The sequence below is a fragment of the Betta splendens genome, chromosome 5 (genome assembly GCF_900634795.4).
Source record: "Betta splendens chromosome 5, fBetSpl5.4, whole genome shotgun sequence".
Taxonomy (NCBI): domain Eukaryota; kingdom Metazoa; phylum Chordata; class Actinopteri; order Anabantiformes; family Osphronemidae; genus Betta; species Betta splendens.
This window is the reverse complement of record NC_040885.2, coordinates 2,500,088-2,519,117: the sequence shown is the minus strand read 5'-3', so window position 1 is coordinate 2,519,117 and position 19,030 is coordinate 2,500,088. Positions and strand designations below refer to the sequence as shown.

Genomic DNA, 19,030 nt, shown 5'->3' with positions numbered 1-19,030 from the left:
CCCTTTCCTCCGCATTAGCGTAACAAGCTGTTCTTTATGCCGGTGCTTTGTTTGTGCTTTATGCTACGACTGGGAGAAGGAACAAGGGGACGCGCGTGCGAGGTGTGCGTCCGAAAAAGAGGCCCCCCCCCCTTAGTTAGCACTCGCGTCGCATTCAGAATTGCATGAAAAATTCAGAGGGTTGTCGTTAATTGTGGGATGGCCGCACAATTTGGGTCACCTTGGTGAAGACGGACTGTCACCCGCAAACGCCCACTGCGAGACACGCGGAGCGGCGCAAACCCACGTGCACTAGCACGACGCTAAAACGCGCCAACAATGGAACGACGCGGCGGTGAGTGGCAGCGTGCAGACGAGCTCCCAGTCCCCAACGCTGCCGAAGCAATTAAGGAGCACTGACAACTGTGGGGGCTTTTTTTTTTTTTAGTGTCACAACAAATCACTTGTTTTGAGGAGTCATGCACTCACACCTTTCTACTGGGAGTTAGTTAGAGGCCTGTGTGTTCTTCTCTATGGCTCCCCCTCCAGGCACTCTGGAGCTTCACAATAACAGATCGCTGTTGACAGCATCTGTATAAAAAGTGTTCTCGCGTGACATGTCGTGCGTGTGCAATCATTGGAGCCCTCAGGTATGGGAAGTCGGCTTTATTTGATAAACCAGAAACCCCAAGAAGTATCGCAGCAGATGCAGAGTAGATCTAATGCCGTTGGAGGTCAGGGTGGATGTGACTGACTGTTTACTCAACGTGCATGATCCGCACCTCGCTCATAATTGGCCCCAGCATTCAGTCCAAAGCAAGTGTTTGGTTTCTCTGTGCAGGTTCCAGTGTCAGTGGCTATGATGACACCTCAAGTGATAACTCCTCAGCAGATGCAGCAGATCCTTCAGCAGCAAGTCCTGAGCCCTCAGCAGCTCCAGGTTCTTCTCCAGCAGCAGCAGGCCCTCATGTTACAGCAGGTAATGTACAGCTGCCATTAATCGTGTTCACAGCCTTGTCTTTTGGTGCATTAGTGAATATTTGACCTTTGACCTGAAAGACCAAATTCCCTCACAGCCCCTCTGCTGAGTCTGTTTGACTGGTGGCCTTTCCCTCACGTGTCGCCTTCCTCTTTCTCCTGCAGCAGCAACTCCAAGAGTTCTACAAGAAGCAGCAGGAACAGCTCCACCTCCAGCTCCTACAGCAGCAGCAACAGCAGCAGCATGCGGGCAGCAAGCAGAGCAAAGAGGTAGGCTGACATCATTCCCAGCGCCTGCCATTACCCAGCCTGTTGGCCAGACACAGCATGGAAGTTGTGCGCTCCCTCCCTCAAACCCATCTGCTTTCAGGCTGTGGTTGAAGCGGAGCGGAGAGAGGGGAGTGGGGGGGTGGATCAAGTGCACGCACGATTAGCATGTCAGATTTCCTGGATAAATGAGAACAACTGGCGGGTACTGGTCTGAGAATGTAAGGAGTATTTGACTGAACCGGCTCCCTCCATTCATTGATCTGTTATTTATCAAGTAAACAAGAGTTCTGTGGTCGTCCCTGTGAGCCCCATGTAGGACAGCGTAAAAGGCAGCAGGGGGGACGGCGTATAAATCTGAAAGGCTTTTCTGGGTAATTAACATGGAAATGGCAGAGGAAGAGAAGGCATGTAATTGTGAGATATCAGTGCGGAGAGAGCTCCCAGCTCTGTTGCCTGCATTGAGTTTTTCTCCTCCTCTCTCTCCATCTCCATCTTTCCTGCTCCCTCTCCCCTTTGCTACCTCCACCCCGGCCTGGCTCGCTCTCAGGCAGCGGTTTAATGCGCGTTAATGACTGGCGGATGCAGGCATCGCTGTGGACAAAGCAAATTATTATCGCGTGGTCAGAAGAAGTTCAAAAGCCACCGGGGAATTTCTTCTTCTTCTCGTTCTCCTCCCGTCCCCATCGCGGTTGAATTTGTGGACAACAGGAGAAGCGTTGAAAACGAAGCCCCGTGTAAAAAGCGGACGCACACGCACACACGCACACGCGCGCGCACACACACACACACACACACACACACACACCACCACCACCACCACACGCACACACTCACACGTCCACGCGCTGTCGAAGCGCCCAACTTCAAAGTCGAAGCTCCCTAATTAATGAACTGCGGGCTTCAGTTTGGACAAGTTGTGGCGTGATGCTCCCATAAATCAACATGACAGCGGAGCTCCTCGGCCTCAGATAGGGCCTGTCACCCAGTCGCATCTGATGTAAACACTAGAGGAGCAGGGGAGAAAAGAGGGGTGGGGGGTTACGGAGGTGCAATTGATCAGTTGAATGGAGCATGAGAATAAAAGAAAAAATAACTTTTGAAGCATATTATGTATGATCACAGGAAATAGATGCAGCCTCGAGAGGCTCTCCCCCTCGGCTGGTGTTTTCTTTCTCTCCCAAACGCGCTCCCTTTTTCTTTCTCTTTTTTTTTTTCTATGCGCATTTCGAGCAGCCATCAAAAGACAGAATAAGAATTATGCAGTGACTCCCCTGTGGCTGCCAGACAATAACCCCCTGTTGTTGCTTTGTGCCTCTTTTATTTTAAAGACATCAAAATTTAGTTTTTCAAAGATCTTTAACTTTATATTTGAAGCTTGACAATAAAGGCCTGCCAGCGCCACTCTTTATCATTTGTCAGGGACTGTATTTGTCTCTCCCTCGTGCCACTTCTTGTTAACCTCTTATTTGGTCTATTGGGTTTGGGCTTTTTTAATGTGTCTGCATGCTGGGAGCACACAGGAGCTCCTGTCAGCTGATGCGACCAGAAGAAAAAACGGGAAGCGGAGAGACTTAAATTCATTTGCAATACTTGATTTTTCTTTCTTTCTTCATCCAGAAAAGCCACCCCCTATTTATTTAGTGTTTTAATGAAAGACATTGTTCCTTGTGAACTCGCACCCCCGTTGCACTATTATCTTTGTAGCAGCCTGCTACGGAGGAGCTGGAGAAAAACTGGAGCAAAAAAAAAAAAAATCCTAAAATCACAACTCTGCCCTCTCTGTCTGTCCATGTTTTGGATTACATCACACACAAACGGGCCCGCGGATGAATTAGTTACTCCTCCGTTCCCCTGATTGATCCGGCGAGACGACCCTGCCCACTGTAACACACCGCCGTGGCCCAGGGCTTTATTCTTGGGTGCGGAGCGCGGGGGGAGGTGAGGGAAGGGCCGCCGGACCCCTCTGACTGAGGGAGGGCGAGCGTGAGGGGGACGTGTTTTATCAGAGCCACCAGCGAGTGACCCATAGCCGCGCTGCGCCGGGACCTCTTTTGTACGGACTCAATTGTGAGAAATAAACAAAGTGGTGTATCCTGTGTGGTAACAGGGTGTGGTGCACGGCTTGGCAGCCCAGGCACTGCTTTTAGTGCCCCCTCCTCTCCGCCCACCTGCCTGACAACTGCCTTTGTATACTCATAAACAAGGCTGCCAGACGAGCCTATTGTTAGCTTATCTGTTGAAAGTCCTGATAGAGCTTGTTTAATTTGTCATAACGGACATTTTGGTCAGTTTACTGGGGTTTTATTGGTAGCAGGGATTGATGAATGGGTTAAGAGGCGTCTCTCTCGTCCCTGCCCCTGTTATCTAAATAACATATCTCATTTGTTTTGATTCTAAGGAGATTGGGGATATTAGATAATTTCCTTTTATTTGTTATTCTGGCTTTGTCTGTCAGTCTCTCCCGCCGTCTCCTATCACTTTTTCTTCCTTTCGAAAGTTCACACGTTTCACTTCTCGGAGCCAAAAGCGCTCACCCCCCCCAACCGCCGCCCCACGGTCAGCAACGAGGAGCCGGCGTTTCATTAAATCTTTATTTATTAAAGCGTCGTAGCCCAGTTAGACCCACAACAAGAGTCTCTCAGTCAGTTCAGCCGGCGCTACGTGATGGAACACACTCACCGCGCTGTTCGGGGGAAGCGCGTGTCCCTGAACACTGCACCGTGCCTGGGAGAGTTGGGAGAGTTGCTAGGGTGGTTATTAAGTACTTTGATTTAGTCACACGTTGTTTGCTGAATTATGAATGGCTGTAATTAAATTCCTGTGGCTCTTATTATGAATGATTAACTATGTTGTTTCATTGTTTGTCATTTGCCTCACGACTCCTCGTTAATTAAGAGAGAAAGAGATGTATAGTCTACCTGTCTTAAGTGGGCGCCGACAAACCCACACTAAGGGCAGAATTTATAAAACCTGCACCGAGCCATTGTGTTTTTTTTAATGAATGAACATGTTGCTGTTAAATGTTTGATTTAGAGCCATGAACTGTGGAGAGCTTAAAATGTTTTTCTTCAGCGACACAGATCTCCAGTGATGTACTAACCTGAAATTCAGCTTCCCATGTTTGCACTGGCTGTTATAGCTATACTGTACTTGTGTTTGCTGATGGTGTGCCTCTCTCCCTTTGTGTGTGTGTGTGCGTGCGTGCGTGCCACCAGCAGCAGGTGTCAGCACAGCAGTTGGCCTTCCAGCAGCAGCTCCTGCAGGTCCAGCAGGTCCAGCAGCAGCATCTGCTCAACCTTCAGAGGCAAGGGCTCCTCACCATCCAGCCTGGACAGCCCGGCCTGCCAATGCACTCCCTCACTCAGGGTCAGTATCAGCGCCTAACGTCCCTCAGTCCACAGTCGCTCAGTAGAGGTGTTTTGTCTATGAACACCTCTCCTTTCCCCAGTATTTTGACAAGTACGCGCGCCTGTTTGTTTTGTGGAAAGTACAGATCTGACGCGCTGTTGAGTAAACAGAGTCTAGGTTACAAGAAAAAACAAGGGTGGTTCAGCTTCTACTGTAATATTTGTTTACTGGTGCATCACGTCTGATGATCCTTTTTTGACTTTCAACATGGGTCACAGTCACTTTCCTTCACCTTTGATTACGTTTGGTGGCAATAGTGATTCTGCCTTTTAAAATCCAATAGTACTCAAGCCTCCACACAATCTTTAATTATCATCATGAACCCAAATGATTATAGATGATTATAGTGTCATTAAACAATCTTTTGTTCTTCTTTTTTTCTCTTCAATTCTGAGAGAAGCAATTTTCCTTTTTCTATTTAAATATACCATTTAGTTTTTTTACTCAGACAGTGAAAACGTATGACTCCTCAGACGTGAGGACTCTGAGCTTCCAGACCACCCTCTGTCCTCTAACTCCCTGCCCCGTGCCTGCAATTGGCATCCTGGTGGCAGCCGCTGTCAGCCGGCTACAGCACAAGACTAGATCCATTGTTCCTAAACTGCCAGTGAACTCGTCATTGTGAAACCGCCTGTTACTCGATAGGGAGTCAATACTTGTTGTTTGGCCAGGAAGTTTATGTCTTTATTTATTCTTTAATATTTTGTTAAGGAGTGGCCCCCCTTGCGACAAAGACGCCGTCATAAGGGTTTGAGAACATGACATCGACTATTCATTCCCAGCTTAGACAAACAGTTTTGAAATAACAAGATAAGGCCGATAAAAATGGGAGGGCTTTGGGGGGTGCTTAGGTAATAGGCAAACACAAACACGGTTTGTACAGTGGTGTTATTGTTTGGACTGGTTATGGAATCACTCATCCGCTCGCAGACGATTGCCATGGGCACAGGCGTGGAGCGCTGCTGTGTTGTGAGTGTGCTTTGCTGAATTGCTGTGTGTCAGATGTCTGGCAAACACTCACACCCCTTAAGTAAAGCATTAGATGGGCGATATGGTAGGTTTACTGTACTTTTGATGGATTTCACAACAGTTCCTGTTTATACTGTGTGATCATCAAATACCTCTAAGGCATCACATCCTGTCAAGAGGGTACGTGGAATGAATTTATATTCTTCTTCACCCTTCTTTTTATATTCAAATTCACATTTAGTTTGAATAGCAACCTCATCATTTGTCTCAATGGGCACCGGGAGAATTACAGAAGCAAAGCAGAGGAAATGTTTCCTTCTCAAAAAATTATGGGAGCGAGTTTCAATTTTCCACACTTACAAATTTACAACTGTAAAACGTTTCTGTGTGACGTTGCTTGCATAAACATCACAGTGAGGAACGGCATCTTTCGTAGCTGTACTGGTCGAGCTCATCACAACCAGTCAGACCTGGTGGGTCTGTGCTTCCCGTCCACCGATGGTTGACGTTGTGCTCAGAACAGCTGTTACAACATTTAGGCTAGTGCTCCAGGGCCACAGTTTGTGTTCCTCTCCTACACATTTTCTGCTTGACTGTTCGAAGTTATTGATGACCTTTCTGTTTTACACGTCACTAAACCCCTTTTCATGCATCAGCGGTCCGGGCCTATGGTGCTCAGATCTAATCTGCAATATTCCGCTAGCAGTTAGCAGCGCATCGGCAGTGATGAGTTGATCTATTGTGTTTGGGCCCCGGTGATTATGGCTTCAGACTTGGGGCGGCAGTAAATTGGTAGAACTTTTTAACTGATGGTTTCCTGTTGCTTTCTGTGGCGGTATCACACCAAATCCTGTGTATTCCTGCTTTCACGTGCTGAGACTGAATAAAAAAAATAAAAAGCTTTATAAATTTTAGTGATCGTTTTAGTGAAAATCTGTGCTTATACAGTGTGATGCAGGTTCCAGCTTGTTACACTGCTGTGTGAGATAGATTAGAGTCATGTTCTTCAAAGCACCAAAGTCATGCATTTAAATTAGTCATCCAAAAGAATGTGATAATGCCTAATTAAGTACAAATTTACAGTTTTGAGTGGAAAAAAAACTATTGCTAAAATTATTTAGAGCCTAATTTGTTTCCCTTGCTGTAAATTTATTTGACATTAATACTCAAAGTTTTGGAAGCCGCCAGACGGTATTTGTTATAAATTACAACAATGTGTTTGGGCAGAATATTACTCATAAATATGAATTTGATTCATCCGCCCCTCCTACGCTCTCTCTCCTCGCACAAAAGTCTGTCCTCTTGACCTGACAAATGAGTCCGTGGTTGCTCAAGTTCATACGGCTCCGGTGTTGGCATTTGTGTGTGTGTGAGCACAGGCACACGTGTGTGCCCGTCACAAAGGGTGGTCAGTGTTTGTGCGCACAAAAGCGGCCCCTCGCGCTTCCAGGTCGCTCTGCCAGGGAGCAGGTTCTCGTAGCTGCACAACATCATTTAGGTTGTCTGAGAGAGGCCAGTGGGACAGCGACAAGACAAATTTGTGGGTAATACGAAAGCAAAGAACGTGGCGAACCATGAAGTGCTCACAGAACAGCAGCACATCAGGGACGGCGGCGGGTAATGCAGCTGACCTGTCAGTGATTGATACATCCAGCAGTGGGCTACTCGTAATAGCTCCTGCAGCATTAGGACAGGACATATTTCAGATCTAAGGGGTGCATATCAGCAGGCCAGTGATTACGGCAACATAAACAGGGGTGCAGTAAAGGTCCCAGCCTGACAGAACAATAAACTAATAGCGATGTCACTGTCCCCCCCATGGCACCGGCACTGTGTGTGAGGAGTAACAGCTCGGTTTAAAGAGCCCGGAGCACTGGGGGCCATTTTTTATTTGGGGGATGATGGCCTGCAACTGATGTCATTATGAACCTTAAATCAACTTTCTGCTTGCTTGAACATGGTCACCTGGGTACAAGGGGACAAGGACAGGAAAAGGTTGAAGAGCTCGGCCTGTCTCGGTGCCAGAGCTACCTGCCGAGGTAAAATTGAGTTGGGAAGCCGGTGATCAATCAAGTGTCCCAACAACATACATTTTTTAAAGTGCTTGTCTGTATTTCCTGGCCATAATGAGCGGAATAGTTGTGTTGAAAAATGGAAAGAGGAAAGATAAACTAATCGGCCATTTAAAGAACGGACAAACCAGGGCCCCAAGAAAAAGGATTTACAGATCAATGTCATTATATGTCCCCCTGTAATCAGATGGAGAGGAACTCAGTAGATTTCACCCCAAAACAAAATATAATAGCAGCTGGGGCATTGTTCGGATGGTATTTTATTGTCATTTATGTGGAACCATGAGACACGGCTGTTGTTTGAAGAGGTTAGGGTTAGCGAGGAGAAGGCGCGCGGCGGCCGAGGCGAGGCGAGAGCAATAAAGCCTCACTCTAGATCCACAAAGGGACAGCGTGGTCCCACTCCGTTACCCCTCTCATCAGACCGCTCTATCCGCCGCGGTTTCATCTGAGTAAACAGTGGTGTCGGGGTCACCAGGACTGCTGGGTAATTGAGCCAGTGCGGGACGCTCTGTCAAGCACATCGGCTAAAAATACATCGCCCGTTGTCACCGGGCACCAAGTGGGGGGAAAATGATTGTTGCCGCTGTCGGAGCCCAGGACACTTGCATCACCGGTGACCTTCCCCACCACAGAAGAAAGAAGAAGAAGGGGGAAAAAAGGAACAACTTTTGCTCCGAAGTTGTTTGATATCGTCAAGACAACAATGGGTTCTTTGAAAAAGCCAGCCGGCGTCGGATTAGCATGCTAAGACACAGGCCACAATATTAAGCGTGTTTAGCCTGTCACGGACGTGCACTTCGATTAAGGCACATCAAGGCGTTGAGGAGAATAAGCCAGAATACAGGCGGGCAGAATGGAGCGAGCGTGTTGAAACGTTCCAACGAGGAGCGACGCAACTCGGAACGTGGAAAGGTTATTGATTTGTCCTGCAATCATTTCCTGCTCTTTGATATGCAAACGATCCAGTGTGAATTTACAGCAATCCTATCAGACTCATTTCACAGTTCTTAGCCTCTGCTTCTCTCTGGAGTCCTCCGCCTCATTAGGCCAATGTTCTCCATTACCAGCGTAATTAAAATCCTTAGTAGCTTATCAAATTAAAAATATTTTTTGCTGATCGCATTGAGATCTTCACCTCACAGTTATTTTGCACAACAGGCATAAATTAAGACTAAGCATTTTGCACACAATGTATTACAATCTGGAGCTTGAAAGGAGCACTTCTGGTATCTATAGAGCTGGTGATGAGAAATGGGGCGAGGGAGGGAGGAGGGGGGGGGTGGAAACCCAAGTAGATAAGCATGTGCAAATCATCTTTCATTTGCCAGCGCTCATTTTGAGAATGGATTTAATTAATTGTAATGTTAAACGAGTGGTCTTGCCCATTTGCTCCGTGGTTGAATTCACTACATATCCAAGGGCTTCTTTCACCAATGCCTAAATTATGTGGCTTATTTAATCAAGATTTCACTACAAATCCACACATATTGGCCCTTTAGATCTTTCACTATGCTATTAAAATCAGGGCTACCCAAATGCACCGCGTTTGACTGAAAACACAAAATCGCCAGAGATTCCGCGAGGCTTAATCTTATTTTACATATCGGCTTCATCCTCATTTATGCCAAGCGAGAGCAGACTTCCCCGGCGCAGTAACAGACACCAGAGATGGACAAATGTATAGGTTGTGCAAACAAAGGCTCACTTGTCTCCGACATGGAAAGTGGGGTGCACAAACAAAGCATTATCCTCCTTCATGCCGACTCTGGCCCTGGGTGTTGGGATTGCTGTCAGTCATAGGCAGTAAAAAAAAAAAAAAAAAAAAAAAACACACTCTGTAGATGTTTCCATCTTGCAGAAAAATGTCTTCTGTCTTCAAGGGATTTTTTTTTTTCAAAGGGTTGTGTGAACCGCCGTGTGCTTGACTTGTTAAATGAGGTTTAAGTCTTCTGTGTCAATTGGAGGCGGTGCAGAGCTTTAAGTATTTTGCACATTAATGCGCTTTTGAGGATATTACCCCAGGGTCCTGTTTCTCAAGGAGGCAGGGGTGGGATGTTTTCCGTAGCGCTGCTGTTGTAAACTTTTTGTTGTGTGTGTGTTCCGCACATCTCTGTTGTCGAGACAAAACGACGGCGATTATTCAGATTTCATGCCTTGTCTGGATGTTAATTATTTACTCTGGGCATGAAATTTGCGTGAATGCCAGGGATTTGTGTATACAAACACGCTTCAGATCACAGGGAGGGAGGGAATGAAGGAGGTGGCAGGGAGAAGGCAAGGGGGATGCAAGAGCTCTCAGTGCATTACCCTGTAGTGGAATATTTTCTAATTAATACTCAGCTTTGTTTACAGACGCTTTGATTTAATTAAGTGATGAAGAAGAGAGTTGGATTAGCTCTTAATTGATTTAATTATCCAATTTGTTTTTCTCAGCCATGATTCCAGCGGAGCTGCAGCAGCTGTGGAAGGAAGTGACAAACGCTCACGTAAAGGAGGAGCACAACAGCAGCAGCAACAACGGCCACCGGGGCCTCGACCTGTCCTCCCCGGCGCCGCCAAAGAACCCACTCCTCAACCAGCACGCCCCCACCAACGGGCAGTACATGAGTCACAAGAGAGATGGGTGAGTCCCCCCGGCTGCAACGCGCTCCTTGTTGTCTTTATTTGCATGTGTCTCTTCACAAAGAGTACACGGATCAGTGAAGACATACAAGCTAAGAATTGTCTAAGCTAACGCCTTTACACAATAGACCAGTTCTCTGAGCTATTTGTATCCCGCAACTGGTAATTAAACTGGCGGGACATTCAGTGTCATCTTTTTCTAAACAAACACTGGGCCTCTGCGCCATCTATTCCATTTTAGTATTTCTCACAGGAGCGCAGATGATGGACACGTCCCCATAGGCTCTGCTCAGAGATTACTATCAATTTATAGTTCCTAGGTATTATTTTTAATAGGGCAAACACACTTACATTTAGTTGTAACCGGGTGCGTTTGGGAATTTTACAGGAAACCCTAGAAGGAATTTGCAGGAATGTTTATACAGTCAAAATGTAAATACCATACGTCGGTGCACTGACGCCATCCTGCTATTTCTTGTGAAGTGCAGCTGTGATTTAAATTGCATTTCCTTGAGAACGTTTCACTTATTGATGTCATTTCATAAAAGGGAAATGTTGTAGAAGGTGTTGACGTCAGCTGGTCGGTTCAGGAACTGAAAAAAATTCCCAAGAACAGCAAGCTATTATATGATGGATAGAACAAACAGGGTGTATCAGGATGAAACATATATGAAAGATGTTTGAACTGTGTGTGTGTATCTTTAAGGAAGGAATTAATTTGGCATCTTACACATTTACTTGTTTTCTTGCACCAAAGTCTGATCTTTGAACTGCTCGTAAGGAGCCTCCAGGCACCATGAGCTAACTGCACAACATCTGACTTGTGTTTCACTGATCAAAACCTATGCATCATTATGAAAGCGATGCGGGTGAAAACATGTTTAGCTTCGTAAACCAGCGGGTCATCGGAAGTAAAGAGGGCCCCGTTCGGGGGCGGGCGGGTCGATATGAATGGAGAGGCAGCTTTTCCTTTTCAAGTAGTATCGGTTTTAAATAGATTCGTGGAACCTCTACCTGTACAGACGTATCATCTTTGCAGTGTTTTTAAAGTTATCTTCCAGCACAGGCGCTGGAGGAAAAAAAAAAAAAACAGGCATTAGTTGCCTACACACTTGACAGTATCCACAGGCTCCCAATCCTTCATCCAGCATTTGGCTGAACGTCTTGTTTTGTGGAGCTCGACAAACGTCAGCGGGGGGATATTGACTCGTTGACTCCATCTCACATTGTCGCGAGCAGGCAAACAAGGTGAGCATCCGTGGCAGGAAGAGGCGCGAGCCAGCCTCGGCTGAGGGTTCCACGAAACATCGGAAAAGACGTAACACGGGCGCCGGCAGCGCCTCTGCCTCGCCGCCGACTGTCAGAGATTAAAGGAGTTGTCAGCAGCAGTTTAACACGGGCTTAAGCGGAGAAGGCAGTCTCGGTCTGAATATTCACGCAATATCTTAGATCTGTCAGGAAATGGAGCAGGTGATTGTCATCCGGCCCATCGGCTCCTGGAAGCCGTGGATTACCTACGCAGGGTTTCACATGTGCAATTATGTACCAAGACCAGACGGCCGATACCAGGGAACACAAAACACCACTTATGAAAAGCAAATGAGAGTCACACAACCAATAATCCTTCCCTGTGTTCCTTTCGGAGCACTGAAACCAAGCTACTATCAAGAGCATTTCTCCCTTCTTTTGATGATGGAGACTCCATGGGAAGAAAAATGAAATGCTGTTAAGTATGATTATTCTAAGCAAGACTCTGAGAAAATGTCTGCGTTATAATCCAGGGATTTGAATAATCAGGTTGAAGATAATGGGCTGGGCCGGCCCGGGCGTAAATAGAGAGCATCCACTCATCCTCCCTGCGCTGAACTTAATGAACTTTTAATTGATGCGGTTTTGCAAGTCCTTTTGTCATGCAACAGAAACAAGCCTCTCTGCTGATGGGCCTGTTTTCCCGACTGACTTCAGATTGGTTTACAGCAGGCCCTAAGTACCATGTAGTTAGTTTCATGTGTCATATAAAATCTGCCCAGGCACAACGACGCCTGCAACTAAAACCTTAAGTGCATCCACAGGAATCACTCACCGGCTTTGCACTTCCGTCTTAAGGAAGGAGGAGAAATTCAATCACTGCCGGCTTGACACATCGAAGCCCGGGCACGTGCTCCTGCTTTTAGTTGTCTCAGAGAACTCTCTGGCAGAGCGGCTGACAGTTTTTGTTTGTATCGATAACATTCCTGTGGCCGAGGCCTGAGTCGCTCGGTCTGTCAGTCCCAGCAGGGGAGCCGTGATGCATAGCCGGAGCTATACCCCCGTGAGCCAGGTCATCTCTGTTCAATGATTTGCTTATTTAAAGAAAACACGCGTGATCTGTATCTGACACAAATTCCCAATGCAGTTGTGCATCGGCTTTGTAGGGAAGCGCATCCTCGCATAGCTTGGCCCACTTTACTTCCCAACAACCATCAGTAACCACAGCTCAGGGACTGTAACACTGCAATCTGTTAAAGAGATAAATAATCAGATTTGGCGCAGCGCTCCCATCTCTCTCTTGGCTTTCATTTGTCTTACACCAGAAAAAAAAAATATATATATATATATAATTAAATCATTTAGGCTAAGGCATGTAGTGGCACAGAGGATATGGTAGGACAGGATCAAGTGTAAGAGTTAAAATAGAAAGGGGTGGAGGGGGAGGTGGCTAGCGTTAGCTCCAAGAGTGAAGGAGAGCGGCCGTGGCTTCACACGCAGCGTGATGGACATCATCTTCTACTGTTGCTGATGGATTGAGTCCATGGCGCATGATGTCATAGATCACACCTCATTTATGGCCCAAAAATAATAGCAAAGTACACTTGCAAACAACTGGCTCCAAGCTGGTTCTAGGACCTGGAAGGTTTCCACATGTTGTATAGACTATGTAATGTTCCTCCTGTGAAGGAATCTCATGGCACGCTCTTCCTCATCGATGTTACACGATCATTAAAGTGTTCTTCCCTCAGGCTGCCTGACAATAATAACATCCTGACAGATCTGTCGCAAGTGCGCGTCACATTCGAGGCAACGCAGGGAGCTGCGCAGCGCTTTCCTTTTTCCTCCTCCACCGCGTTCCCAGATGGGAGAAAGCCCCATGAATTCTACACTCGTCTCCTATTACACTAATGTTGCTCATTTGCTGTAAATTCTGTCATTTACTACTGTTTAGCCATCCGCAGTTTAAAGCGACTCTCCTGCCACCAGCCGCTCGCAGCGCTCGGTGCGCGCCCATTCCCTGCGCACTCCACATTTCAATATCTTATTAATACAGAATTAACCAACAAGCGCGCTCGCAGAAAAAGGATCTCTTTAAATTAAAAAGCAGCATTACCTTCACCAGTCCACACGTTTCCTTGTTAAAAACTCATTATAGTAGGTCTTTCGCCATGTATTTATTAGCTGTATCAAAACAGAGGTCTTAATGTGAATGCATAATTCATAATTGAATTTAAAAAAAATCAGACTTTTCAAAAAGGGAGAGGGAAAAAAAGCTGCTAACCACATTCATGAATGCTTGACTGCCTCCTAATTGCAATGCAATTATCACATGTTATGACCAATGTGAACTCTTAAGCAAGTAATTATAACACAAGGAAACCTGTGACAACCCTTAAAGCGTCCTGCTGTAGAGCACGCGAGGTGCAGCCGCCAGATTCTGATCTGAACGTCCGACGGTTGAATCCTGCAAATCTGATTCTTCTCCTTTTGTGAATGATTAGCTGCGTAATGCAAGACTCGAGGATTTCCAGTATTTATTTGACTCTATGGTTAACTGAGGCTGACTTTTGCGGGGCCCACGTGTATGAATGAGATTTTAGTGGCTGGAGTCATTCCAGTATGGAAACACCAAGCGTTGATGGTGTAATGAATCTCCCCATCCGGCTCACGCTGGAGGAGGGGGGCAGCGACGTTGAGCTCACAAGCCACCAGAAGCACAGGTGGCAGCGATATAGGCCAGTCCCCTAGGCTCTTGTAGCTGAAAGTTGTGTGTCTTGTACAGCGCTTGTGTCCATATGGCCGCCTGTCTCGCTCTCTTAGCAGAAATGCCTCCACACCGGGCTGCTTTCTCTCAGCGCTCGTTGTGGTTAGCATGGGCTTCCACGCCTCGCGCCATATGGAAGATGTTGTAGAGTTTGCTTTTCGGGGGGATGCTCGTGCTATTTAGGCAGATTGTATGAAGCCATACGCTCCCCGTAGATAGGTGCTTGTCAGCCTCCCGGCGGAACGGGTCGGTCAGTAGATGAATTGATACCAGCTTGGGATGCTTGCAGTTTCTGCACAGCGTGAAAGGTGCCTGATGCTCTTTTTTTTTTAAAGGGGGGGGGGGGGTCCTCGAGGTGCAGCAGGCAGCACAGGAACAGCGGTTTGGATCAAAGCAAACTGCAGCAGTGATAGAAAATAATTACATATTGATTTGCTTGTGCCTTCTCAACACGAAACCCCACTTAAAAAAAAGCAAAACAACAGCAGACAGAGATGACACGGGTTCCCACGGGGCTGGGGGTCACAGGTCAGCGTCCTCGTGTGGAATGTGGCGCGAACCCGGCGTCATCCTTGATCCTGCTTTGTGTTAACCGTCCACACGTTCTGTACCGGCGCTCCATCACGGCTGTGTTGAATTGAACCCCTGTGTCTGTCAATTCCTCCCCCAGACCCACGCTAGAGGAGCCCTCCCCCCACAGCCACCCGCTCTACGGCCACGGCGTCTGCAAGTGGCCTGGATGTGAAGCGGTGTTCGACGATTTCCAGTCATTCCTCAAGTAAGTGGAAGCGCACGCGGGCCGTTTGTTGTCCTTGTGTGGAGTCAATCACATGTTTGCTGAGCGCCGGGGACGCTGATGCACTACAGGTGCAGCTGGTTGTTATTTTGGAGTGCGGGCGCCTTGGTGGGCTCTCTTTCCTGACAAGGGGAGTGTGGCGGGGGTCTCTTTCTGAGAAGCGTATGGGCCTCTAATTCATGTGGTAAGTGCGGTCCCCATGGCGACCGGGGCCGTTTTTCCCAAACAAACAACGGTAGAATGTTTATCTGTGGCAGCCCACAGGGTGCTCTGCATGTCTGCCCTTGTCACCGGACAGGAGTGTGTCCTCCTGGAAGTCTCCCCTTCCCCCACTTTTATCCTTCCACCTCTCTGACTTGTTTCTTTGGTTCATTTTATTTAAAACACACACACCTCCGCTCTGTTACGCGTATGCATCCACCAGCAAAGCCAGCATCACCTGCTGTGTAGCATCTCTCCAGGTTTAGCCGGGTCCGGCCTGGCAGTGACCTTCGTTTTGCCCCACGCTTCCCCGTCTGACGCAGACCAGCGGTTCGGCTAATGAGGCCTGCGCGCGGCGTTCTCTAGGTAATCCAACACAGGCCAGCGCCATGGTTACGCGGAGCACGAAAACATCTGCGCCGCGGCAGCAGATCAATGGCTCACTGTCGCCCGGATTAGTCGCACTTTAAAGATGATATGACACAATTCCATTATCCTGAAACAAGTGCTCAGCGAGCGAGCGGCTCCCTCACAGACGCCGGGGAGAAAGGTGCCGCGGAGGACCGCCGAAAGTTTTCATGCTCTTTGTCAACGTGTTGAATCCTCCTTTTGATGCTTTACAGAAATCCACCGGAGGCACAGATCACACATGAAAAGCTTATCACTCTAGATTGTTACACAGGCTGAAAGCTGAAAAACAGGCAGTTACGTATATGTGTTTTGATTTAATAAACATCCTGGGATTCTGACTTATTAAACCACATAGCCCCATCCCAACACACACGCTTAAGCACATAGGCACACACATTTCAGCTTTGGGAGTGCCTCTTTAAATCCATCACTATTTATTGTATTCTGACATTGCCTCACCCTTTGTTTATAGAAGAGGGGGGAATTAAATTCAGTGTGCCGGCACAGCTCTGCCTCAAAAAGTCTCTAAGTGCACTCTGCTGTGTTTTTACAAGTGTTTTTATCATGGCAACATCTTGTTTACTTTAGTTGCCTGCTCCAACTGCTTGGAACATGTTAAGAAAACATTTGGGGAGAGTCTCCACAAAGCTGCCTTTGTTTAACAGCAGGCGAGAGTGCGAGCGGCTCACCAAGGTGTTAACTCTGAAACCCTTAAGCACTTCCACATGAAGCCCAGCGAGTGATACCGTAGGCCCCCGAAAAGAATCAAAAATAAAAACAAAGAATGCATCGCACGTTACAGTGCTTTTGCAAAAGCCTCTTAAGGCTGGGCGAAATGTTGAGAATATGAAAAAAACAAGAGGCCAGTGTGTGTCTGTGAGTGTGCAGTCAGCAGAACACACTGTACTGAGCAGAGAAAGGTGAGGAGCACTCTAACGTCAACCAGATTTCTGCTCCACACGCCAACAGTAACAACTAACATGGGACCCAAATGTTGTTTTAAACTGTGCGTGTATTTATTCTATCTTTAAAAGAAAACATTACATACCTTCACAGACTATCTTGATAAATACAAAGCGTCAAATCCGTGGTTCTGTTGTTGGGTTGGACGCTCGGGAGGGGTGGGCTCGGCTCCTGGTGGTGGAGCCCAGGGTTTTCACGGGGATCCAGACCCGTCTCCTCAGTGTCCAGTCAGGGGTCAGAGCCAGGGAAACACTGCAGTGCCCTCTAGTGCTGCGCTGCCAGCTGAAAGCACTCACACACACCTTCACAGGACGCTGAGGGTCTACAGCTGCAGAAAGAAGCTGCAGGCGTGTGATGTATTAAAGGGGTCTGCCATAACGACACAAAATAAATACATTTAAAACGTAAATACTAGTGGAATGTGTGCATTTCATTTAAACTCTACCAGGGAGTTAAGAAGCTGAGATGTCAGTCCATACAGTCATAAAAAGCAAAAGAAAAAAATGTTTGTGTTCCAGGAACCTTTATTTGACGTGTGTCGTTGTGGCCGTGGCTTTTAAAGGACGCGTGACTTGTCCAGAAAACGACGCACGGCAGCGTTTCCAGCCTCCCCCCGTGTCAGACCCCGTATCCCCTGCTCCCGTGTCCAGACACTTCTCTCAAGGCTGCATTAGGGCCATTTGAATATTTCATTTCCTATTAATTATGCACTGTGACTCTCCATGTCATTAGAAGAAATAAAGTGGAATGTAACAAAGGATGAAAAGAAGCGGGGCACATGTCTCCTATGAACAGAGAAATTCCAAAGCCGCTCACGTAGGCCACCCTTCATTGAAAATTCAGCCCGTGCCAGTTAAATTGAAGTTGAAACGTCTTTACCTATTATTTTCTTCTTTGAAATTTAGTGAGATGTCCTGAAATGTTTACCAGTTTCATTTCCCGCCCTACTTAATTAAATGGGCATTTATTTGAGTCAAACAAATGGAAAATCTCACAGACGTCTGAATTGATTTCAGCAAAGGGCTTATTGCCCACACTCACTTTAAATATGCCTTTTTAATTTCTTATTCGCCACAATAATTAACTTCAAGTGTTGAATGTACATCACAGTCATTTTGAGAAATGGATTATCAAAACACAAAAGGATGAGCTGGAGGAGGGGGCGATTTCGGAGCGAGGAGGGACCCGCGTCTCCTGCGCCGATTTAAATCACTCACTTCAAGGTTGCGAATGCCGCGGCTGAACCGACTCCCCTCTCACTTCCAGCCGGAGCGCCATCAATTCCTCCTCTCCTTCACGTGTGTCTGTTTTGCGAGCGCGGGGCTGCGCCGTTGGCGTGTTGTCTGTACATAAAGCAGCGGCGTCAGATTTATCGGGCTGTCGTGGCGGCGGCACTGCCACCGTGCCTGCGCAGGTCGACTCCGGCGAGTTTGTGATTTGCAGCAAATGACGGGAAAAGAGTGCATCTGAAAACGTTCCGCACCTCTCTCGCACGTCTGCCGGCGCCACTGTGTGCACACGCAGACGTGCTGGTGACAGTGACCTACACGGTCACCGAAGATGTGATATAATTTATGATATATATAATATATTGGATCCATTAGCGAGCATAATGAAGTAGTGAAATGAAAGGGTATTTGTGAAATCAGTTCAAACATCCTGCTCGGATTATGATTAAATGATTAATGAAATGCCCCTGCATAAGCATTTTCAAACAGTAATTCATGCGGAGGCTGATAAAATTCCTCCAATCATATTTCCTTCACTCGTGAACCTTATCTCCACCATTCTATATAAATCGCTGCCCGGCGAGCTACTTATTTAGATTAGTTATAAATGTACAGGAAAAGAGAACATCTTCCCTGTATAAAATAATCACGCATAATTATATCCATAATTCAAGTTTGTGACAGATCCCATCTTCTTGTCCTGTTGTCCTCTGCATCAGCTCCGGCTTTGTTTGAATTCTCTTAGTTTAAATGACACAAAGAGCTTCAAAATATTCGAGAACAAGGGGCCAAATCAACAGGGCTCCATGAAGCTGCAGCAGGAAGAGGCGGCATTAGGGCACTGGTGCATAATTTAGCAGCGGAGCCTAACCTGAAATTCTTCTTCTTATCTGTCAGCTATAGCTGTCATGAAATATTGAGCATCTTTTTTTGTATGTTAAAAGAAGTATTTCTTCTGGCTCCGCGGTCACCGTGCAGCACGCTCCCGGTTTTCTGTTTTCTTTTAAACGATAGCACGCGCGCGGCCGCGCTTGCGTCATTACACCCGGCATCACAGGACGTTTGTTTCCTCCATCCAAGAAGCTGCCGAGAGGCCCGAGTCAAACTAACACGG

The 19,030-nt window shown here is 47.0% G+C and overlaps 1 protein-coding gene and 1 long non-coding RNA gene across 21 annotated transcripts in view; one reads left to right on the top strand and one right to left on the bottom strand.

The window, feature by feature from the left end:
• Positions 1–19,030, top strand: part of foxp1b (forkhead box P1b) — a 128,953-nt gene that overhangs the window by 94,806 nt on the left and 15,117 nt on the right. For 15 of the 20 annotated variants that reach the window (XM_055508698.1, XM_055508689.1, XM_055508694.1 and 12 more), the window contains 5 exons: positions 821–958; positions 1,123–1,227; positions 4,443–4,593; positions 10,113–10,302; positions 14,987–15,094. In XM_055508698.1, the coding sequence (XP_055364673.1) occupies positions 821–958; positions 1,123–1,227; positions 4,443–4,593; positions 10,113–10,302; positions 14,987–15,094 (692 nt within the window). The remainder of the gene's footprint in view (positions 1–820; positions 959–1,122; positions 1,228–4,442; positions 4,594–10,112; positions 10,303–14,986; positions 15,095–19,030) is intronic. The other 5 variants (XM_055508702.1, XM_055508704.1, XM_055508701.1 and 2 more) reach the window with 3 other exon arrangements.
• On the bottom strand, positions 404–17,350 carry LOC129604076 (uncharacterized). The gene is made up of 2 exons (XR_008694650.1): positions 16,773–17,350; positions 404–2,231 (listed from the first exon to the last, which is right to left on the bottom strand). It is a non-coding gene; the product is annotated as an uncharacterized LOC129604076 (long non-coding RNA).